This window comes from Pyricularia pennisetigena, assembly GCF_004337985.1.
Source record: "Pyricularia pennisetigena strain Br36 chromosome 4 map unlocalized Pyricularia_pennisetigena_Br36_Scf_6, whole genome shotgun sequence".
NCBI classification, from domain to species: domain Eukaryota; kingdom Fungi; phylum Ascomycota; class Sordariomycetes; order Magnaporthales; family Pyriculariaceae; genus Pyricularia; species Pyricularia pennisetigena.
The window spans coordinates 1,307,005-1,330,300 of record NW_021940918.1 but is presented as its reverse complement, the minus strand read 5'-3'; the positions used below and the strand labels follow the sequence as shown (position 1 = coordinate 1,330,300).

The 23,296-nt window shown below is 51.7% G+C and overlaps 7 protein-coding genes across 7 annotated transcripts; 5 read left to right on the top strand and 2 right to left on the bottom strand.

Annotated features, from left to right (window-relative positions):
- Positions 1–2,572: 2,572 nt before the first annotated feature.
- PpBr36_05993 (uncharacterized protein) lies at positions 2,573–4,150 on the top strand (the record flags this gene model as incomplete). Its single annotated transcript, XM_029893141.1, has 2 exons — positions 2,573–2,929; positions 3,014–4,150. Exons 1-2 carry the CDS (start codon positions 2,696–2,698, stop codon positions 4,148–4,150), a joined length of 1,371 nt encoding a protein of 456 aa, XP_029745492.1. The 5' UTR covers positions 2,573–2,695.
- Positions 4,151–5,410: 1,260 nt separating this feature from the next.
- Positions 5,411–5,743, top strand: PpBr36_05992 (uncharacterized protein; the record flags this gene model as incomplete). Its single annotated transcript, XM_029893140.1, has 1 exon — positions 5,411–5,743. One exon carries the CDS (start codon positions 5,411–5,413, stop codon positions 5,741–5,743), a length of 333 nt encoding a protein of 110 aa, XP_029745595.1.
- An 806-nt stretch (positions 5,744–6,549) lies between these two features.
- Positions 6,550–7,970, top strand: PpBr36_05991 (uncharacterized protein; the record flags this gene model as incomplete). The annotated part of the gene is made up of 2 exons (XM_029893139.1): positions 6,550–7,388; positions 7,574–7,970. 2 exons carry the CDS (start codon positions 6,550–6,552, stop codon positions 7,968–7,970), a joined length of 1,236 nt encoding a protein of 411 aa, XP_029745493.1.
- Positions 7,971–8,346: 376 nt separating this feature from the next.
- Positions 8,347–9,862, bottom strand: PpBr36_05990 (uncharacterized protein; the record flags this gene model as incomplete). Its single annotated transcript, XM_029893138.1, has 2 exons — positions 8,347–9,723; positions 9,803–9,862. The coding sequence occupies 2 exons, from the start codon at positions 9,860–9,862 to the stop codon at positions 8,347–8,349; spliced, it is 1,437 nt and encodes a 478-aa protein (XP_029745602.1).
- A 2,606-nt stretch (positions 9,863–12,468) lies between these two features.
- Positions 12,469–14,303, top strand: PpBr36_05989 (uncharacterized protein; the record flags this gene model as incomplete). Its single annotated transcript, XM_029893137.1, has 5 exons — positions 12,469–12,831; positions 12,926–13,021; positions 13,165–13,815; positions 13,902–14,028; positions 14,101–14,303. 5 exons carry the CDS (start codon positions 12,469–12,471, stop codon positions 14,301–14,303), a joined length of 1,440 nt encoding a protein of 479 aa, XP_029746559.1.
- Positions 14,304–16,489: 2,186 nt separating this feature from the next.
- On the top strand, positions 16,490–19,750 carry PpBr36_05988 (uncharacterized protein; the record flags this gene model as incomplete). The annotated part of the gene is made up of 5 exons (XM_029893136.1): positions 16,490–17,512; positions 17,584–17,783; positions 17,851–18,010; positions 18,086–18,824; positions 18,891–19,750. 5 exons carry the CDS (start codon positions 16,490–16,492, stop codon positions 19,748–19,750), a joined length of 2,982 nt encoding a protein of 993 aa, XP_029746558.1.
- A 1,449-nt stretch (positions 19,751–21,199) lies between these two features.
- Positions 21,200–22,810, bottom strand: PpBr36_05987 (uncharacterized protein; the record flags this gene model as incomplete). The annotated part of the gene is made up of 4 exons (XM_029893135.1): positions 21,200–21,534; positions 21,577–22,354; positions 22,459–22,601; positions 22,765–22,810. The coding sequence occupies 4 exons, from the start codon at positions 22,808–22,810 to the stop codon at positions 21,200–21,202; spliced, it is 1,302 nt and encodes a 433-aa protein (XP_029746110.1).
- Positions 22,811–23,296: the final 486 nt, after the last annotated feature.

Genomic DNA, 23,296 nt, shown 5'->3' with positions numbered 1-23,296 from the left:
CATATGTCACTACTGTAGAGGGTAAGTAATCTAGACTAGAATTTGTCTCATAAAGTAACAACACATTCAGCTCGCCTTGCGATTGGGATGCGCTTGCCATCTAAAGATCATCTCCCCAGGCATAGGATGGGCGTGGAATATGAACTTCTAACAGTCCTCGCCGGTTGCATGTATCGTGGACGTGAGACACGCCTGAACTGTCATGTGCTATCTGACGAAACGCTAGGTCTATGCCGAAATGATCCGCGTCCTAGATGGAGTACAAGACATCACGATTAATATTGAAAGTGGGCTGTATACGGGATGCAGAGTACCAAGACATTTGCTCTGCCCATAGAGCCGCTATTTACGATGGAAAATGCCGCCAAAGAAGCCGTATCCAAGTCGTTTGTTCGGTATCAGGTCAGTACTCAAGGTACCTGCTTCGTACGTTGGTACTCAGCTCTGTATATTGGGTCCATCGGCAGAGTTTTCAAGGGTTGTCGGTTTACGGACATTTATGCCCCACAAAGACTGCATCGAAAAGCAATATTATTAAATATAGTATGGTGGAGGGAAGCCACTGTTTTGCAGTTGCGATTCAATGCGAATTACCAATTACGTACAAATACACTGCCCAGAATAGCGACAGATCGACAGCTGCAGTTACAAAGGCTGTTTTGTCCATGGAGATCTATGAATGTTATATATTGACGCTGTTCGTGGTGCTGGTAGATGATGCGGTGGCACTTGAACTGCAATAAAGGGGGCGGGAAGACGATTTATTGTCATACTGTATCTATAGACTAGACTAGGGAGACTAAGGTCTGGACCTAGGACTAGACCAGAGCGCGGCACCTCACCGGTATGATATCATAATCTCCAGCTGCTAGGCTCCAAGCAGCATTGGTATTGTCTTCAAAACGGCACAAAATAGAATGGTCGACACTTTGATTAGTTAAGGATGCTAAATATGTTACCAAAACAATTATAGATGAAGCAGGAATTCTTTGTGATCTGCGTCAATTCCAAGGAAGTTGTGAGATGTTGCTGACATCCAAGAAGGTTAGGTCTGGGTCAAAGTATTCTTTTTTAGTCGATAAAACCCATACCGCCAACGCAAATGCTTCTTTCATCTTGGCATCTAAAATTGCAACATGTGGTCTGCACGCTGCAGGGGATAGACGGGAAGGACAAGTCAGATCGGTAAGTAGCACACCCCCAACACCGTGTGTATTGTTGATCGTTCTCACCATAATTGTATTGCAGGCCTAAATGGACAAAGAAACTAAGGAACGAGTACAACGGCGAGAGAGAGCAGTTTTAAATCCATGCCATCTGTGGGAAATGACATTTGGATCATAGCTGCTCGCCGATTTCATCCTGCTGCGATGCAGGCACACGCAACCTATCAACAAATGGGTAGCGACCGAGAAGCTAGGCCGCTAGTTCAGTCTCTAACGTTGCAAAGTCGGGTCCTACAGCACAGTATCTGTCGTGCATGTACCGGTAGACCGGGTAGGCTGGCCCAGATGGCTTTGTTTTTAGTATCTTCCGACGATGGCATGAACGTGTCTGTCAAGATAATGTGCGCCAGGACGGATGATCATTCACTTTAACAGCAGTTTTCGCCGACGGAGACACCACCCACCCCTTCCTTGCCCCTTCGCGCCCCGTATTCCAAGAAGAAAGAAGCATACTACTATAGTGCAACATCAGACAAAGCCATCATTGGGCCAGCTGCCAGCTGGGATTTTGCATCTTGCAGCGTGCGGAAAGCTCTCCTGAGTTTCCCCACTCCTTTGCATACCTCAGGGCACCCTGCCAAGGAAACCCCCGACCGCCCGTCGGCAATTCGAGTCTGGAATGGGGTTTCTGGGCGGTAAAGCGGGCCAGGAGGTAAAATTCCCAGCTGCTTGCTTGCTGGGGTTGTTTTAGTGTGTTGCATGTTCGATGCGTGCAAAGCCACCCGCGTTCGTCTCAAGAATAACCAAATCAATCACAACTCAATTTAGAGCTCCTCATTACTCCCTCTTCCCGATCGTCCCGCCTGCCCCCTCAAATATGCGCAACAGCTGATTCATGAGCAATACCATGCCACTTGTCAGAGTAATGTTTTCTTTTCAACCACCAGCCGCCTGTTTTTGGATATAACCTAGCCCGGCCCGCTACCTCTTGCTGTAACCGCCTGCAGGTGCCTGCTCTCCACCATTGTTTATTTTCCCAGCCATCAAGTTTTTTTTCTTCTTGTTTCTTTGTTCCACGAGACAATACCCACCGTTCGTTGACCGTCGGTGCGCGCCCCCGACGACACTGGCTGCAAACTAGCCAGGCTTGTTCTGCACGCACACGCCACGACCCAAAAAAGATAGCTTCGCTCCGCCGTTGGACGCAGGCGTACCGGCACGTTTTAGCCAAACATATTCGAAAAATTCGAGCGCCTCCGCTGTGACGCCGGCCTGGTCCTTCGACCTGACCGCCACGTCGTTGAGCATCGGCATTAGCTCCGTATCCATCCCCCGGTTTTGCCTATAAGCGCGCAACTCGCGCCAATGCCGATTACAGCCTGTTTCGCCTTTTCAATCTCGTCCAGTTTAGATCAAGGCTTGACCTCTGTCCCGTCATCAAAGACGTTCCGACTACTGCCGACTTCTGGCCACTCCTGTGGCCCCCCTTGAAATCGCAGAAGAACTTGTTTAGTGTCGTGCTGGAAAACATGGTCGACGTGCAGACAGCTGCGCCTATGAACAGCATCGGGGCCAAGTTGACAGTGGCCAGCAGCCAATCTCTGTCAAGATCTCAACCCTCAATGGCCATATCGCCCGACACTGTATCACGACTGCGCTCCCAACTTGCTCTGGAAACATTCTCACCAGTGAACCGAAATGGATGCTTTGACTTTGACCGGGTTATCAAATGTGGCTATCTTCAAAAGAGGACCAAGACGAGGGTAAGGCTCATCAGTTGCACCAATCCTCCTACGTGGACCGTTGTTCTCCCCTGTTTATCTATGATACTGATGTATGAATCATAGTCCTGGAAAACGGTTTATGTTGTCATGAGGCCGAATACACTCTCGATATACAAATCAGATAAAGAAGACAAGCTGCGGAATAAGATATACCTCTCCGACCTGACCGCCGTCACGCTCCTCAAGGATCCAAAGCAAAAGCGCCACAATATGTTTGGGCTTTTTTCCCCTTCAAAAAACATATATTTTCAAGCTCCCTCGTCCAAAGATGCCCAGGATTGGGTTGAGGCGGTTCGCCAAGATGCCCGAATCGAGGAGGAGGAGGATGAGATTTTCCTTGCGAGTCCCATAGTCAGGCGAGAGTCCTATGGCATGACGATGTCTCCAATAGAGCAGGACAAGACAAACGGGGCGTTGCTGGAGCGGGAGCGCATGATGACAAGCTCGCCAGAGATTCAGGAACGTGTCGTTGCCCGTAATGTGGTAGATCGTCAGTATGCGCGCCGAGCCTCTCATCTTGGCGAATCTTCAGGATTGTCGGGTAACGAGTTGGCCTCCCACTCGGACCTCTCAGATGTCGATGTGCCCAGCCGCTACATTGTCAAGTCGGCAGAGAGCGTCGATCAGCAGTCTCCGTCGAGTCCGCTACAGGACCGTCCGAATCTTGGCGGAAGGGTCGGGAGTAACGCCAGCGGCATTGCTCCAGAAAAGGACCCAGATCGCGTCATGTGGCAAGGGCAGATGTGGTTCTTGCGCTCCAAGGGTGGTTTGAGACAGTGGAAAAAGTCTTGGGCCGTTGTTCGACCCAGAAATTTGATCCTATACCGGGATTCGTCCGAATACTCACCACACCTCGTTCTGCCACTGTCTTCAATCCTCAATGTGGTTGATCTGGACCCTATCAGCAGGACAAAGAGGCACTGCCTCCAAATCATCACGGAAGAAAAACGCTTTCGCTTCTGTGCAGCCGACGAGGAGAGCCTGCTGCAGTGCCTCGGGGCCTTCAAAAGCTTATTGGCAAGGAGACGCGAGTTGGAGGCAAGAGCCGCCGCTGCGGTACCAGTGCCCGAAATAACGAGGGATTTGGCGACTCCCGACAGAGCTACACGACCGGATATCTACGGCATATCACCACCGGCTACGGCGACTACCACTATCACCACCACCACCACCACAGTTTCTGTCAATCTTGCCGCTTGAGGGGCGAACAAGACGAAAACCGGAAAACCTTACCGGATATAGGTGTTAATTGTGGATTCCAAGAGCCTAATGATTACTCTTTGCTCACGAGGATTATCCCCGTGCAGAAGTTTGCGTGTATACTTTTCTGCTTCCCGGCATATGCTGGCAGGCTACTTATGTTTTGTTGGAATGATGTTGACGACTTATGAAAGCGAGGGAGGAACGAATTATACTATTAATCAATAAATTTGCACTGTTAATCCGACTGACATCGTCTTTTGAGTGGAAAGCGCTGAAAAGTTTCATATAACAGTTTGGAGGAATTTTTGACGGACATTGGTACTCCTTTCCACACACGCTCATGTCCACGGGATGACAAAAGCATCAGTCACGAATAGTCCAGGAATTTGTGGGCAAGAAAAGTCATTACTTTGCAAAAAAAAAAAAAAAAAAAAAAAAAAAAAAAACACCAAGAACAAGACAACTACTACGAGTCGCGAAACATTGGATAGCTTGACATATGCCCCCGCTCACCTGATCAAAATTGGGACGGACACTCTAGCTGGCCTTCTCGAAAAGAGCCGATTTGCATTCGTTCCAATGTTTTCATGGAATGGAGGGTGGTTTTCCCCCTCCTTCGGAAGAGAGGTCATGCACGGGCATGCAAGGCATGCTTTAGAGTATTCTGCTGGACTATAACCAAAGCTTGCCAAGAAAAGTAGTATGCTACTACCGGTAATGGCGCGTGCTAACGAAGTTCCAGATGCCGAATGACCTGACTAAATCTGGGAGCCAAGAGATGGTCAGATTCCGCATGTCGCCTTTAGTCAACCAATGGTGATTAAAGACAAGAACACACGGTCGGGTGATAAGAGGTTACTTTTTCTCCCTCTCTCACTCGCGCAAATATTTCACAGAGTACAGACTTGGGCAATGATCACCGATTAGTTTACTGTTAGCAGCTCGTAGGACACAAATGACTGCCGTACGTTCCATTCACCCTACCGCCAAGGCTCTTGGCCATACCGGTCAATATGTTCGGTATCTGCCACATCAATTACTCGATAGGCAAGTAATTACAGCAAGCACGAATAGTAAGTCGCTGAGATGGTTCCTTGCCAATGGTGCAGCACAAGTACGGGACGTTGCAGCCAATCGTCGTTAAGAACCAAGTGGCAAGCCACTCGACTCTGGGGCACACTACAACGTGTGTGGCTCATGGCGCTGGCCACTTTTTATGCGGATGGAAAGGAAGGTCCAACATGCAGAAAAACTACGATGGTAAGGTACTGCACGAGGGGAGAAAACAAGGAACAGGGGGTTCGGCCCGAAACAACCCTAACAATAACATACAAACAAGCATCCCCGCACNGGGGGGGGGGGTTAGCAACGACATTTATTCGATGCTGCTATACCGTCAAGGCCCATCTGTCATTTGCCCCCTTTGATTGTTGGCGCTATACAGCTGCCAATCATTCTGCTCGAGCACAGGTTACTGGACGTCTCTCCTGGCAGGGATCGTCTGCTTTTTCCTCGGTGACTTTGTTGCTTGGCTCGCTTGGTTCGTTCTCAGCACACCATCCGCTTCCTGCAGCCCCCATCTGTAATTAGGTGATGTGAGGAGGAGCTACACAACAAAGTACCTGCAGTACATACCCCTGACAGGACTGCCACTGACTGAGTGTGCAGACTTTTTTTTTTTTTTTTTTTTTTTCCACGGGTGGGTTCGTGCGTGTCCAAGTCACTAGACTAGCCGCCGAAGGATGGCTGCCATCATGGAGGGCCACCAGGAACACAGCCCCTCGTAGTCCTTCCTGTTCCTGGATTGCTTGTCAGGTCCGGGCGTCACCCTTTCATATCCCCTAGGAACCTAACTTTTTGCAGGACTGGAGCTATAACACCTTTGATGGATATTGACATTGCCAGTCTGCTAGGCGTCCTTTCTGTGCCATCGGGTACGAGGCCATGCCATGGCGCAACGGCGCAAAAGAGAGATTCCATGTTCTCAACTGTACAAATATCATTTTAGTCCCCCCTCCCATCTGCGCCCATCGCATGACGTTAGTTTATGGAATGTCTTGTACCTGTACCGTTCCCGTTACCCTCTCCCCGCCTCGAGTTCGTTTTGACTCCTGTCAGGCTGTCATCCACGCCTGGTGTGTGCGAGCCCCCGCCTGACCAGCAGCCTTGACGTTAGTGGTGCTGTTTTATATTTAAAATCTTGTTCCCAAAGCCCCTGGTTTCCCGAACCGGAACGGGATATATATATCCTTAGCTCGAACGACATCTCTTAGACCCCTTTTGTTGCGCGATAGCCTTCCGCACTACCGCTCCCTGACTTGACAGTATATACATATATCCCGTTCTGGACAGGCTTGGTCTGTTTTGGCTTCGTTGACCACAATATACCCCGAAACATGGCGCCGTTAACACGCGTATGCGCCGCGCTCCTCTTCGGCCTGGCGACGGTGGCTACCGCTCTTGATGCGCCGCCGCTTCCTCTGAAGTCGTCAAGTCGATGGATCGTCAACGCCGAAAACAAGCGCGTCAAGCTCAAGTGCATCAACTGGGGAGGGCATATGGAGGTCAACATCCCTGAGGGTCTGCACAAGCAGCCGGTTGACTTTCTCGCCGAGTGGATCGCCAACGCGGGCTTCAACTGCGTGCGCCTGACCTACTCGACCGACATGGCCCTCAACCCGGGCCTCAAGGTCAGCGACTCCTTCCGTGCCGCGGCTCCTGCGGCGGGTGTGTCGGCAGAGAGCATGAGCGACATGTACACCGCGGCCGTGGGCAAGAACCCGTGGCTCGAATCGGCAACCATCATTGACGCGCACGCCAAGGTGGTGGATGCGCTCTGGAGCAAGGGCGTCATGACTATCCTGGACAACCACGTCAGCAGGGCCTCCTGGTGCTGCAACCTCGACGACGGCAATGGGTGGTGGGCTTCGGCGCCGGGCTACAACGAAAAAAACTCGAGGTTCTTCAAGACGGACGAGTGGCTCGCCGGACTGCAGGCCATGGCATCGTGGGCGCAGGGCCACAAGGGCGTCGTCGGCATGGGCGTGCGCAACGAGATCCGTGAGTTCCTCACCCAGGGCACCTTCAATGGCCGCCAGGACTGGTACGACCAGGTCTCGGCCGCCGCCCGTCTTATCCACAGCACGCATCCCGATGTGCTCATCCTCATCGGCGGGACGCTATCGTCGACTGATCTGTCGCACGTTCGGACCCGTCCGCTCGATGTCTCGGACTGGTATGTACCACCACACCTGCTTTTTTCTTGTTTCGTACTCGGTCTCTTGTTTGTTCTTTTGTCATGCCTCACCTTTTTACACTGCTCATATGGGAAGCTGGCCAATGAAACCTCTAAAACCCAGAGCCTTTTTTTCAAACTTTTTTTTTTCTGTATGCTGATCCAGCTGCTCCTCCCCAAAACAGGAAAGAAAAGCACGTGTGGGAATGGCACGCCTATTCGTTCACGGTCAACTTCCACCCCATCATCAAGTCATGCTGGTACATGAGGCAGCTGTACGGAGCCTTTGACGGCTTCCTCCTCGAGCAGGGCAAGCCCTACACGGGCCCCCTCATCCTGTCCGAGTTTGGTTTCGACCAGAACTCGCCCGACAACTTTTACCTCGACTGCCTGCGCGACTACGTCGTCGGCAACGACGGCGACTGGGCCATCTGGGCGCTGCAGGGGAGCTACTACGCCCGCAACCAGCAGGCCGACTTTGACGAGTCGTTTGGTGTCCTCAACAGGGACTGGAGCGACTGGAGGAACAGCGACGTCAAGAACAAGCTGGGCAAGATGTGGGACACCACTCAAGGGCCGTAGGTTGGGCCTCTCGAGTTCGGGTCTTTTGACACCATCATCTTCTTTTTGAAATGCTTTTCTTTTGTTTCCTTGGGTACATATTTTTCTCTTAGATTTAGAATCGGTTTGTGTTCTGTAGTCCATAATACCCCCTTGACTGTCACCGGATGACCTTGTTTTTTTTTTCTTCTTAATATGCAAGCATATATATATATATATATATATATATATATATATATCCTGGTTTCTCTGGCACATTCCTTAACGTCCCTGGAATATATTATTTTTATCAAGCAAACGTCGAAGATAGCTCACCCTTTATTCAATCTGTCCAAAACATGGCGTTTGAGGTAGCAATGGGTGCACCTCATCTCTCAGCGAACAATACTAGACTATCTCACATCTCAAAGTAAGAACTGTCAAACTCGCCCATGTTGGTATTTCCCGCCCCGATCCACATGTCGTCGAAGCTCGAACCACCAGCAGCGTCGGCAGAAGACAGGTCCATGGGTCCGTCAAGTCGAAGTAGATCATCAATCTCCTTGTCCATGGAGTTGACACCAACCTTGGTTGACGTCTCGCCAACTCCGCCAGAGGTATCCATAGGATCGCCGGTAGTGCCGCTGGCTGGTGGCGGTCCAGCGCCTGAGCCGGTTCCATTGCCGCCCGCGAACTGGTCCGTCAGGAGGTTGTTGGTGGCATCGGTGATGAAGCTGTCGAGATCAAAGTCGGTGTCGCCTCCTGAAGGGTTCGGGGGCTCTGTAGCGCTGAGTGGTGGAGCAAGTGAGAACTGCATGTTTGTAAAGTTTAGCTGGGGAGCCGCTCCCGAAGGTGGAGGTGGTGCCCCAGCACCAATGCCTCCAGTGCCGTTTTGCAGGGTAGCAGGATTGGTCAAGTCTATGATGCCGTCCATGGAGTCTGCAGGCTGAATCGAACTAGGCTGTGGTTTGGGTTGAGGGGCAGCGGCCTGCGCAGGAGCCACCTTCGCTGCTGCCTGCGGCGGTGGCACAGTGGCAGCAGCGGGTGGAGGAGTCGCCTTTGGTGACGGCTTCACTGGGGCGGAAACAGGAGAGGTTTTCTTGATTGGAGGTACAGGCGTCGAGGTCTTGAGGGCTGGCGAGCCTGTCTTTGCTGTGGCAACGCTTGCGTGTTTGATGCCTGGTGATTCCTTCTTGACGGCAGAAGCGTTAGCACCAGGAGCAGATGCCGTCTTGACCATCGGCGGCGCCCCCCCTTTCTGGACAGGTGGTTTTCCTGGAACATTCAAAGCGGCTGGCGATGGCTTGGGTGGCGACTCAGTCTTCATCTTGACGGCGCCGGCCTGTGGCGTGTGTCCAACACCCATATTAGGGAACGGGGCACCACCGGCATTCATTTTTGCGACAGGCGGTCGTGCAGCAGCATTGGAAGTGGCGGCTGACACCAATGGCTGCTGCTTGAGTTGAAGTCGGGGTTGGGGCGGCGCCGATGCTGCCGACGGCACGACGCCAGGCTGTGGAGGACCTGATGAGACAGGGGCCTCTGGGGCGGTGACTGCGACCGGCTGCGACAGCATGACGGGTTCCGGGATCACGGCGAGGCGGCGTTTCGCCCGCATGAGATCCAAATCACGCTGGAGGATTGCTTTTACCCTCATAATTTCGCTTTCCATGTCGTCAAGGACCGAGTTGAAGTTATTGTGCAGATCCTGTATCCGCTGGCCATGCGAGACTGCTGGCACGGCTCGCGGTCCATCAACCCTACTTGACCTGATAGCCTTTGCAGTCTGAACAACCTGTTGAGAACGGATGCAGCATTATGTCAGTATGGTGAGCAGCTGGTTAGGGTATGTGAATACGTCGACTCTTGCCTACCACATCATTGACCATACTCTCCAGTGCATCCAAGCGCTGAGGTGGTTTTTGGCTCGACATGGCAAGGTTAGAAGATATGAAAATAGAGGAAAAAAAATCGAAGTTATTTCATGTACGGATGGCCATTGATAAGGGAAAAGCAGCGCGTTGTCGTATCCGAAACCTCTGATTGAGGGCATTCGTAAAATGGTCACTCGGCAGAGCTCCACCAGGCGGCAATTATGCCTGCGACAACCGTTGGTTGGCCGCGTCGAGAAGCGGACTGGTGCACTTCAGATTTCTTCTCTACTTTATTAGGTGGGCCAATCTTGCATTTGTCTGTTTTGTGACAGTGATCCTAGTCACGTTGCGAGTGGTTGATGTTGGATTCCATCTGTGACAGAAACTCAAATCACATCTGATGGATGCTGCTGCACTTTGGGTCCTCTCTTCCTTACGCTTGGGGTTGCTAGGCACTCGTGCCGTGCACTGTAACTTACTGTGTGGGGCCATTTATCCTGCGCTTACGGAGAGCTGTTTGACCCCAGATAATCCCAACTCGAAAGTATCAAAAAGTGATGCCCCACCTTATCTATCACAGACTTGACTTGACAGTAATTATACATTCATCCAATGTGGCGTTGGAGCCATCATCCCAGGTCTCGTTATACGTACCGTTTTTTTGTTTTTTTCTTGTCTTCTTCCTCGGAACAGGTAACGGTATAGACAAGGAAGTATTTCGCGAACAAATGAATAAAAAGTGAGACTGTACTTTTCAGGGTTTGGACAAAGGTACGTATGCATTTAGGGGATTTATCTACCGTATTTGATGTTCAACACCTGGGGAAATTTTCAACTCGCTGTAAAATCCCAGTCCAAGCTTACCAAGTATTCAAATTTTTGACACTTCGACAGAGCAAGTGATTGCATTAGCACCAGATCAAGAAAGTGATTGAACAACACTGTGTTTTTGCTTCAAGTCTTCATCTTCCGACCTCACAATTCATCCTCAATATGACTTATGTTATAGAGTGGTAAACCCATAAGCTCGTCTCCAAGGAACCCCCTCGTAAACCTGCATTGATGATTTGAACGATTTGTTATTCCATTTAGGGGCGATCATCTATTGCGAATTTCTTTTGGTGCTTGTGCTATTCTGTCCCCCACTTGACGGATACTCCGATAAATTCCATGTTTATGACTGTTTGTCGGCATGCAGTATCTTGCTGCAGACCCCTTGTACTTTGCCCCGAGCCTGCCTACATGCCAGGCGGCTCACGCTTTCTCAAACGATACTCCCCCCACGCTACATTATCGGACATGATCGCCACAAGTGGGTGACCAGCGTCCGTCCTACCGTGTACATAAATATACATGGAAAAGAACATCTCAGTGAGGAGCCAAGGAGTGGAGTAAAGGGAGGCTCTCAAGCTTAATTGATTGCGTACGAGGTGGTTGACAAACCGGGCGTACCCAGGTAGCGATCGTGCCATGTCTCCATCACCTGTTGCCTGTGCTGTACTGTATGTACCATCATCCCACCCCTCCTACCACAGCCCTTCTCATCTATCCTACCTGCCCTGAATTCTTCGGTCCCGCCTTTTTATTCCTTTTTTTTTTCTCCCCCGTCTCTCTCCTCCTCCCTCTCTCTTGCTGTCTTCGCCATTTCGAGAAATCAAGTCACGGATCGGATCGGCTGCTGTTGAGACACCGTGGGAGGATAGTTCCTTTTCCTTTAACGTCATCTTTCCTCCATTTCCTCTCCGTTGTATCTTTCTCTCCAAGTCTTCATTGTCCGCGCTCTGTTGCGTTTCTTACTGTCCATTGGCTCAGTGGATTTATTCGCCAACCAAAGTCTGGACGCTACTACTCTTATCTTTTGTCACTTTGCCCTCTATTCATCCTTACATTGATTGCATCTACTCTCTACCGTAGGCGTCTTGTCCAATCCGTCTCATAAAAATTCCGTCTAGTCTTGTTTTTCTAGCTCCGATTCTGACATCGGAGGTATTTCTGTTCGCGCCAGCGCCAGTTGAATGATCTACGGTAATATTGGCATACCTACCTTGCTACACCCGCCTGCAAATCCAACAGGATCCGGGGTTCCTTTAAGATATCAGAACTGCTCCACATGGCATTTTTTTCCTAATGCGTTTACTTCTCGCAGGCCTTGTCCCTGTTCATCCGCGCTCCGCTTTCTCCTCGTCGCCCCTGTGCGCACAAGCCACCCACCACCGTGGAGATTTTGAACAAGTTTGAGCCTTGTCGCCTTACGAAATCTGTTTGGTGCCTGACGACTTTTATCGCCAACAACGGTTGCGGGAACCACTTTGACGCCACTCCCGTGCGAGATACATACCATACTTCATTTGTGCGAATCCTCGCCGAACACGTTTACTGGCGCGCCAGAGTTTCCCCTCCTTTTGCACCCCGGAAAGCGTGTCGGCATCGATTTTCTTTTGTCCTTGTTCTTTTTGTTCTTCACCTGCGTGTTGCAAAAGCCAATCAACGTCTTTCTTAGCTCGATTTTCTGTCACTGCCAAAGCTCCTTCCTCCACAACTTAGCGTCCGCCCATTCGCCCCTTCCCCTCCAGTCGTCGATATCGGCCTCCTTGGTCCTCTTTGACTGATCAGTTCAATCACCCGGATCGAAAAACGTTAATCGACCCTTCCCCTCCAACCTCACGATGGCTGATAACGGAGCCCCTGCCCCGGGCACTCAGCTGCCTCCCCCGCCCCAGGCCAATGCTGGTGCGCCGGGCTTCGACAATCCGCAGAACGGTCAATCCGGTCCTATGGCCCCTCCGCCTCTGCACATTCCCCAGAACACCAACCCGATTCCGACCGCCATCACATCGCCCATGGGAGCTGGTGACCAGAGTGCCCTGATGTCTCCAGGCGGCGGCTTCACCCGACGCACTGCGCCCGAGCCTAACAAGCGCGCGCTTTACGTTGGTGGCCTGGACGCTCGGGTCACCGAGGACGTGCTGCGTCAGATCTTTGAGACAACCGGCCATGTGCAGAACGTGAAGATCATCCCGGACAAGAACGTAAGTTTACCAGCTTAGCGGCTTATCTGTGCTTGCGGCAGATAGTATCAATTTGTGCAGACACGTGGCTGACTCAATCCGCCGACATCAACAGGCCAAGGGCTACAACTACGGTTTCGTTGAGTATGACGATCCCGGTGCGGCTGATCGTGCCATGCAGACTTTGAACGGCAGGAGGGTTCACCAGTCGGTAAGTAAATATTTTCTTCAAGCTGTTGTGCCTGCGTGCCGTGCCGCCCAAGCTAGGTAGCTAGGTAGCTTCCTAAGCACCTGGCTAAAGTAAAACAAGACTACCTTGTATGTCTGACAATTTACGACTAACGCTGGCGTTAGGAAATTCGAGTCAACTGGGCCTATCAGGCCGCAACCAGCGCAAACAAGGAGGACACGTCCAATCACTTCCACATCTTCGTGGGTGATCTCTCCAATGAGGTCAATGATGAGGTTCTTACCCAGGCCTTCTCCGTCTTTGGCTCCGTGTCCGAGGCGCGTGTGATGTGGGACATGAAAACCGGCCGATCCCGTGGTTATGGCTTCGTTGCATTCCGCGACCGCTCCGACGCCGAGAAGGCCCTGAGCTCCATGGACGGCGAGTGGCTCGGCTCCCGCGCCATCCGCTGCAACTGGGCAAACCAGAAGGGTCAACCGTCTATCGCCCAGCAACAGGCCATGTCGGCCGTGGGAATGACCCCCACGACGCCGTTCGGTCACCATCACTTCCCGACCCACGGAATGCAGAGCTACGAGATGGTGGTCAACCAGACACCCGCCTACCAGACCACCTGCTACGTCGGAAACCTCACCCCGTACACCACTGCCAACGACGTTGTTCCATTGTTTCAGAATTTTGGCTACGTGGTTGAGTCTCGATTCCAAGCGGATCGTGGTTTCGCGTTCATCAAGATGGACAGCCACGAGAACGCCGCTCAGGCCATTTGCGGCCTCAACGGGTACAATGTGAACGGACGACCTCTCAAGTGCAGCGTACGGTCTTCACCTCATAACTTTCGCTAGAATATAACGCTCTTTTGATGGGTCGTTGACTAACATTTGTACGATCGATCATATAGTGGGGTAAAGATAAGAACTCGACCAACCCTCAGGGCAACTTCGACCCTTCGCAAGCCTTCAGCCCTCAGAGCGCCGGAGGGCCTGGCTTCCCTGGAACTCCCTCGACCTACTTCCCGCAGTACGGCGGTAAGTTGATGGTTGCCACTGCATAAAAATGAAAGCCTATTCGAAAATGGTGCTAATATTTAATCCTTTCAGGCCAATTCAGCGGCCCTCAGGGCAACTTTGGCCCCAACTCGGCGCAGTCTCCTGCAGGCTTCCAACAGCCCATGCCATTCAGCAACCCGCCCAGCGCAGGTGGCTACGGTCGCGGACAACAGGCACCGAATGCTCAGTGGTCGTCACCGCAGGGCCAGCCACAGAACTTCAACAACAATGGCTTCTCGGGGTACCAAGGCTGATCACTTCATCTTTGTACTCGAAGTCAAAGCGTCTGGTATCCCATATCTGCCACGTGAACCCGAAGGTGTTCATGTGAACGACACAGGTTCGCTCCTGGATAAATCGCATGGGAGAGATAAAACGAAGCCAAAAAAAAACCAACCCAAAAAACCAAAACATCTGTGCTCGCAGTGAAGCGTTTTGTCTTGCGCTTGACTGCAATATTTTTTGTTCTAGGAGCACTTGTTCTCACTCTCGACTGGAAGCTTTTCTGATTTTTCGTTTACTTTTCCGATGCTCTTGTGGTTTACAAAATGGATGGGATGGTCTTTTCTTCCCCGGTTTCAATGGCTCGTGTTTTCATAACAGCCCTCCCAGATGTCTCTGTTCTCTTCCTCTCGTTGTCGTCGATTTCTCCTCTATGCTGGTATGTTATGCGAGGCATTTACAATATCCTGAGTTTTGGCCCTTTGTAGTATTGCACGCATTGTTACCCTTGACGAGGGAAAAAGTTTTCGTTCGATTTGATTTCCTTGCTGGATACCACCTCGAGCATAGTGGACTGCGTTCTTCGACTTCCTACTTCTCGACTCTTATGACTTACGAATTTTTTGCTACCCTCCTGCAAACTATGTCCTTAATATCTGTGTCTTGCCACATATTTGGCCACCGATTCTAAACATTGATAACTTTTTTCTTTCGCATTGTTACGGATGGGAAGGTCTTGGTTTCTCTTTTTCTTTGGTGTCCCAAAAAAAGATGGACTTTGTGTTTTAATCCATCTGGGCCTAATTGGCTGGGGATGATCTATGGTGGAAGTAGACAGACTGCTACAACTAAAAAAAAGAGGGCGTCGCCCGGCCCAACGAATTCAAAAGCCAGCTTGGTTGAATTTATGCAAGCACAAACTTAGAGAGCATTTTTGCTAAAATGGCGTTTTGGTTGCGCTCACATCATACCTCGCCTTGTTTGATTTTAATCTGCCCGCAGCTTAAGTGCTTTATAGCTCTTGAACTTGTCATTTTCACCGAAGTCGTCAGGCGATACGGATAGGGGCTAGGGGCTTTGGGGGCATCCTGGGCTTGCCTGCCAAAAAGACTAGGTACGCTCGGATCACTACTCGGGAGAACTAATGTAAGTGGGCGGGCGGCCTGGCAAATGATGCGAGCCGTGCTGTCCCCTTGGGTAACCTGGTCGTAGCTCCTCCTTCTGTACGTCATTGGGACAGAGAAAGCCATTTTGGCGACTTCTGCAGCCTACTTACAGTGCAATCAATGCGATAGCGTGTATGAGAGAAACAAGCCAAACCCTCACATGCTGTACACTGATTTGATGTTCAACATATTCCTCCGGACTTGGACGTGTTTTAGAAAAACAATAATCAAGCTTCATGGATGCGTTCTCAGACTCAGCGCCATTCTCGGCCTTGATTTGTGCTCATGGGCTTGGGTGGGTGATTGTCAGGCCGCGAATGCCCAAAGGCTTGGAGGGGGGCTGTCCGCGCACTGTGACCATGTTTGGTTATGAGCAACCTCAAGCGAGATAGCAAAGAAGAGATGGACGGCGAAGAGAGAGAAAAAGAAGGGTAAAAAAAAAAAAAAAAAAAAAAAAAAAAAACACCACTAAAAAGTGAGAGGTTATTTTTTTTTTTTTTTTTATCTTTTACTTTTATTCCCTGCTTAGCTTTCGAGGATTCCAGAAACTACATTCTCTTGCGATGACAGGAAATCTTGCTGTTACTTTTCGATATGGTACATGTAGTAGGGTAGCGAGTACCCTGCCTACAACGAGGCGTCAAAAATAGCTGCACGCTTTCTGTGATCAATTGATTACCTGCAGGTGGGCTTGGGCGTACTCCGTAGCGTGGTCGCACCCCCTCAGAGCATGCCTAGCTTGGGCTCCCACCTTGTCGAGGCAGCCCACCTCTCAATATTGCGCACTGTCCATCAACCAGTCAGTCAATCAGTCAGTCAATCAAGTGTCTGTCCAGACTGCCGCAGCCTGGTTGCAAGCTTTCGAAACCTTCACTTACTGATTTTTCTGATTGTTGTTTTTTCTTCTTTCCCTCCGTAGGTCCCAGCGACGCTTGTGCAGCAGCTTTGTGCATCGGGCGTCCGCACCGCACCACCCGTCGAATTATCCAAGAGGACAGTTTCTGGCCTAAGGCGTTGCTGGTGCTGACGGTAGTCTGTCTGGTCTGTTCACCATGGAACAGTGGCAGTCACCATACTCGGACGCTGCTGGCGCGTCTCGACGTTACAACAGCGGCGTCAGCAACAGCAACAGCATCGGCCAGGGCCACAACCATTTGTCGCGGGACTTCAATGGTCAGCAACAACAGCACCTGAACCAACAACAACACCATCAACAACAGCAGCAGCAGCACCACCACACGCCACAGCCGCCCATCGCATTCAAGTACGATCAGTACCCGAGCTCGCAGCAGTCGCAGATTTACCACCAGCAACAACAGCAGCATCACCACCACAACCAGCAGCAACAGCAACAGCAGCCGCACCAACAACAACATCATCATCACATCCCGAGTCTCAATCCTGCCACGTCCCCAATTGCCACGCCGCAGATACGAGACGGCAACGGCGACGTCGCCATGTCGGACGCTCACGATCAATACTCTGGCATGAAGTACCCAATGCGGCCCCACCACCAAGCCCACCTCAGCGCCGGCGCCCGTCCCTCGAACCTGCACTCTCCTCAAGAGTCGTCTGCTGCAGCTCAAAGGTATTCGCCCATGGAGGTCATGTCGCCTACATCGCCTTACTCCCCTTACACGCCGAAGTCATCGTCGGCCGCTGGCGGTAGCCACTTCTCCAACTTGCCCCCGCAGCAGCGTCAATCGCCCACGCGTGGTGCTTCCGACTATGGGAACTCCCTGCACAGCCCGTACCCTCCACAGAGCCCATACTACCCGAGTCGTCAGTCATCCCAGTCTCAAGGTCACTCTCAATCGGGCTCGCAGCAGCTGCCGCCAATTTCGCCGCACACGGGCGCCTACGACGGTTTCTCCCTTTCTGCCACCACCCCCACGACCGAGTCGCTTTATCCCCCAGACCCCAAGTCGCCGAGGCGTGTCATGCCTCAGCCGACCTATTCTGCCCCTCAGCCGGTCCCCGAGCTCAAGAAGCTGCGGGCCTTGTCGGATCTGCGACCCAAAGTCAGCGCGCAACCGCCTTTCCGGCGGGCCAACCCCGAGGGTGGGTTCATAAGCGTACGTATACTCCTGGTCTTTTATTGCGCGACTATAAATGCATAACTAACCCTCATGAACTGATCCCACAGCCTTTGCAAGCTTTGACTGTTCATCTGCCTGCGACATACAGGATTTGCAACCCGAGCTTCAAGTACGAGTCATCACGCAACCCGCGTCGGGTTCTTACCAAGCCTAGCAAGGGTACCAAGAACGACGGGTATGATAATGAGGACAGCGATTACATCCTCTACGTCAATGATATTCTTGGATCCGAGGAAGCTGGACACAAGTACGTTAACCCAAGAGCCCCAAGCAGGAATGAGATAAGACACTGACGAGTAAATCTGAACCTATAGGAATCGATATCTGATTTTGGACGTGTTGGGCCAAGGAACATTCGGTCAGGTGGTAAAATGTCAGAACCTGAAGACGCAAGAGGTCGTCGCCGTCAAAGTGATCAAAAACCGCACCGCCTACTTCAACCAGTCCATGATGGAGGTCTCAGTACTCGATCTGGTAAGCTATCGCCACTGGTAATGGCGCTCGAGAAAGCACAGCTGCGTGCGTGTGCTAACTGTCAACGTTGTACAGCTCAACACGAAGCTCGACAAGAACGACGATCACCATCTTCTGCGACTAAAGGACACATTCATTCATAGACAACATCTTTGCCTAGTGTTTGAGCTACTCAGTGTGAATCTTTACGAGCTGATCAAGCAAAACCAGTTCAGAGGCCTTAGTACGACACTTGTCCGTGTCTTTGCACAGCAATTACTCAACGGCCTTGCACTTCTCAACAAGGCGCGGCTGATACATTGCGATCTCAAGCCCGAAAACATCTTGCTGAAGAATCTCGAGAGCCCCATCATCAAGATTATCGACTTCGGCTCGGCTTGCGATGAACGGCAAACAGTCTACACTTACATTCAGTCGAGATTCTACCGATCTCCTGAGGTTCTTCTGGGGTTGCCATACTCGTCTGCCATCGACATGTGGTCGCTCGGCTGTATTGTGGTGGAGCTGTTTCTTGGACTGCCGCTCTTCCCTGGATCGTCCGAATACAACCAGGTATCCCGGATCGTTGAGATGCTAGGCAACCCTCCCAACTGGATGCTCGAAATGGGCAAACAGTCTGGGGAGTTCTTTGAGAAGCGGCAGGATGAATTCGGGAGGCGAACATATCAGCTGAAGAGCATGGAGCAGTACTCGAAAGAGCACGGCACCAAGGAACAGCCGAGCAAGAAATACTTCCAGGCCAACACTCTACCAGAAATTATCAAAACATATCCGATGCCACGGAAGAACATGAAGCAGAGCGAGATTGACAGAGGTATGGCTCCCAACCCATGACTCCCCCGCCGCGAGTATGTTGCTAATTGCATCTCACTGCCCGCAGAAATGAACAACAGGATTGCGTTCATCGACTTTGTCAGGGGGCTGCTCACTATTAACCCCTTGGAAAGATGGTCTCCTCAACAAGCAAAGCTTCACCCTTTCATCACTCAGCAGAAGTACACAGGGCCGTTTGTTCCGCCCATGAATCTGAAGTCAAGCTCCCTCAACCGATCCCCGGCGCCTGGGACCCAACAGCAACAACAGGCTGAGGCTCTCAGCAAGCAGCGAGCCCAAGCCGCTCAGGCACAAGCCAATTCTGCGGTTCAAGGTGCATACGCATCAATGAATACGTCAGCACAGTACCAGCACCAGTCTGGTCACCCACCGTCAGCTCCACCGGTGTATGCCAACAATTCTGTGTACGCAGCAGGCGGCAGCCATGCACCACCAGCGCCTCCGCCGTATGCAAGCTCGCAGGGTGCGTACGGACAGATGTCCCAGTCTCAGCCGCCGGCACAGATGCCTCCAGCCAACTATGCAGGTGTTCCGCTGCCACAGGGACAGCAGCAACAGCAGCACCAGTCTCAGAATAATATGTATGCCCAGCAAAGGTCGCGCCAGCGTGCGTCTACCATGGAGCAACATCACCAGAGCGGTATTCCTGCGGCGATCCAAAGGGTGGCCAGCCACCTGGACCCTAGCCAGCCCATCCGGCTACAGCCCAGCCCAGCATACTATCCCCCTCCAGCTGATAGCGGTGCCCTCATGGACAATGGTGCTAGCCGTATGGGTCCAAACCGACGAGGCAGTCGTGCACAACAAGGAGGTCGCGGCAACAATAAGGATTTTATCCGCAATCTAGAGGAGCGCACACTCGAGGAAGGTTTTATGAGCAGTTCTCAGCAAGGTTCTTGGCATTGAAGTTGAGAAGGGCTGCCTTCTATTGTCGGCAAATAGAGTCGATTGTCATTTCCTCTTGCTTCAGCTATCCGCGCATGTTATTCCGTCCACATGGTGACATCGTTCGTCCACTGGCAAACGCTATCCGCGACATATTGGCAGCTACGGTTCTGATTGACACTGGAGCCCTTGAGAAATTTTGTTGGACACGTTGTCACTAAGGGCAACTTGACCCAAGTGGGGTGTCTCGGACCTGCTCTCCCTGGGCATGTGAAGCGGACGAGAATTGCATGTTGCCGGGTCTTCACTAGGCCGCCTTGGCTGAAGATGACAACATGAGGGAGAGCCAGACGCACTAGGTCTAGAAGACGAGCCGTCAGCAGCATCGTCAACGAGCGCCATACAATGCACACTAGGGAAGGCAGCAGCGATGTGAAGGGCCGGTCAACCGTTCTCTCGCTCCAGAACCTGACAAAATAGCACCCTTCACAGGGTCAGGGCGTCAGGGTATGAACTTTAGGCAAAACTCTTGAGATTTGTGCCTAGACCCTTGGTTTTATGCTCTCTTTGTGTACCCGCTTTGTACCTTCTCAATTTCAGACCTAAGGTTCTTCTCTGCGGGAGCAGGATAGGCCCACTTGAGGGAGCCAACATGCGGACATTTTTGGAGATGAATATGAGGGAGGCGATGTGAGCGATTTGAAGAATCCACCGTCTCTCTTCAACGGGGTCCTGGTTGGGATGTCAGGGCTACTGCAGAAAAGCTCGCCTGGGTTGACGGCGGCATGTCTGAGGCAAGGTTGATTGGTGGATGGATTCAACTTGGGGGATATATCGAAGGACAAGTGTTAGGTGTCTTCTTCCTTTTTCTTACTTGGTTGATGAGCCGATTGGCCGGTCCGTCTTGCTCTGCTTTGTCGATTCAACGAAGCTTCATGTCTATATCTTTTCCTTCGATTTTGTAAGAGTAGTAAGGTGCTTGAATCAGGATGGGTGAAATGCATCAAAAGCAAACATGTCTTCGTCCCCTTGAAATCTGGCCCGCTGGTGCGCGAGGGCGCGAGGACGAAACCAATACGTGCAAACGTTATCGAGTGAGGTTGAATGAGAGTGGCACGGTGATGCCTTCTCTTGTTGTGTTCCAAGTCGTCCCGATGAATGCTCGCTAAAAAAAAAAAAAAAAAAAAAAAAAAAAGGAGGGGGGTTTTTTTTTATTTTTATATTTTTATTTGGGATCGTTGGATGGTTAGAACGATGACCTACGGCGGCAGCGTGCTCGATCCATCCAGGCAATTTTGGTATTTATCTCTGCCTTGGTTTCAAAATGCTTCTACGCAAATATACTAGGTATCGTAGATGCCACAAAGCAAAAGAAACGAAAATAGAAGAGAGACCTTGCTAATACTTTTGTCTAAAGTGTGAACCTCCCTATCAAACCTGAAAAAAGGGGCCTTTCAACTAAATATTATTCTAATACCGCGATCTGTCCCGGCGAGGTGAAAAACCGGTGCGGTAGGCAGGACGCGAATCGTTGTCGTAGTAAGACTGATCCTCGTTGCCGCCACGACCCGCTTGATAGCGGTTGTGCCTGTTATTGTGGTCTCGCAGATGCTGTGTCGGTGCATTGCCGCGACGCGGGCTCCGCGCATGGTGTTGCGAGTGGCTGTCCCAATGTGCCCTCTCGTCTACATATCCATCGTCTGGGCCTCCATCCCAAGGGGGCCGCAAATTCTGCGTCTCCTGGACGAGACCACGTGCCTCCGAGCGTGAATCGTATTGCGTGTCGTCTGGCCGGCTGGACTCGTCTGATCCGCGCCACCAGGGGAAAAGATCAGGTTCTCCCTAACGGCCGGACCCCTTTCCTCGACCACGATTGTTGCCCCTTGAGCCTCCACGGCCGCCGTTACCATTCCGAGGCAGCAGAGAGTCGCTGTAGAGCTTCCTCTCGCTTCCAGCACCGGCGTCGACATCCATTCCGGTATCGTAGTCACCGCCAGAGAAGCCGTGTGAACCATCTATGATGTTTCCGCTCCCGTTCCGGAGAGGTTCGGGCCTGGAGACGATTGGCTGCGTGACGGCACCTCCACCAACTTTAGGGTATACCCTCAAGAGACGGCCGTCGGCCATCTGGTTGTTGAACTGGTCAATCACACGTTGCGCGCCATTAGGGTCCTCGAATACTATCTCGGCGATGATGATGGGGCTCGTCTTCAACAAGCGACAGCTCGTGACGATGCCGCCGCATGGGGTGAAGGCACTCTCGATGTCGGCGGCTGTTGTGCCGGGGGCAAAATTCTGGGCCATGACGACTGGCGGACCAGCGAGGCCGCGTATGGAGATGCCGCTGTCCCTGACGGTGGCCTGCTGCTGAGCTGGCGCTTTTGCTTGATCCCTGGAGAGCGCATGTGAGAGCTTCGAGGCGCGTTGCTGCTGCTGCTGCTGTTGTTGTTGCTGCTGCTGGCGCTTAGGGCCCTTGGGCGCGGCTGGTCCGCCTCCGGGGGTGGATATGCGACTGGCTAGTGAGCCCGTGGCCGGCTTCGCCGCGTCGGCCGAGGAGCCATGCAAGTCATGGAACCAGATGCCATTGACATCACCGGTCTTGACTGCTCCGGAAGATGCGCGGTTCTAGAAGGACGGGTACCGGACACGAAAAGGCCGGTTAGCCTCAGGTGTGAGCCATTCGGGGGGGGGGGGGGTTCGCATGAAAAACAGCATGAGCGCAGCCTTACCTTTTTCACCCCGACGCGACTCGCAAGGGAGCCGGCTGCTGCAGAAGGCGAAGACAAGCCTGAGCCTTTGCCTGGGGCGCTGGATCGCCTGTCACGGTTGAATATCCTGGCGGCGAGAGCCTCCTTCTGCTTGCGGTTTCGATCTGAATATCCCGGGCGCAGGAAAACAAAGATGAAGGAGTCGCGTTAGTGTCGCCGTTGCGAGGATTTGAATTGACACGAGGCTACCCAAAAAGGGAGACAGGCAGGTAGGTATGTAGGTATCTTGGGTTTGCAATACATGGCTTTCGGGGATGTTTCTCGTACCGGCGTGGATAATCTTTTCGAAGTCGGTCGCGTGCTTTTTCGACATCTTAACCTCTTTTCCCTTGAGCGCCTGGATATTTAAGCTGGGGCTTGCGGCGATGGTTCTGTTCAACACACAGTTGCGGATGGTATCTTGATGTCGATGATGAGAAAGGACGACAAGGTTTATAATTTAGTTACTCCCTCTGCGAATGTAGAGAGTCCTACGCGTCTAAGCAGGCTTGGAGCGTGTCCAAGGGATTGATTGGGTGTGGCAACGGGTTAGGGTTACTTCCTAAGCCTCGCTGCATGGTAGTTCTAGGTAAGCCAGGATCCATGCATGATGAATATACTGTACAGTATAGTTAGTATGACTGACTACAAAAGTAACTGGGGTAAAAAATGTTAGCTAAAAAGGAATTCTAAGCCGGATTTCGATTTAACAGACTACATTTAAATTAGATTTGGCGATTCGTGCATAGTTTGGACTTGAAAAGTGTAACACCCGACTGCGAGCAGGTTTGTCAAATAAATGCGAATGTGCAACTATGGG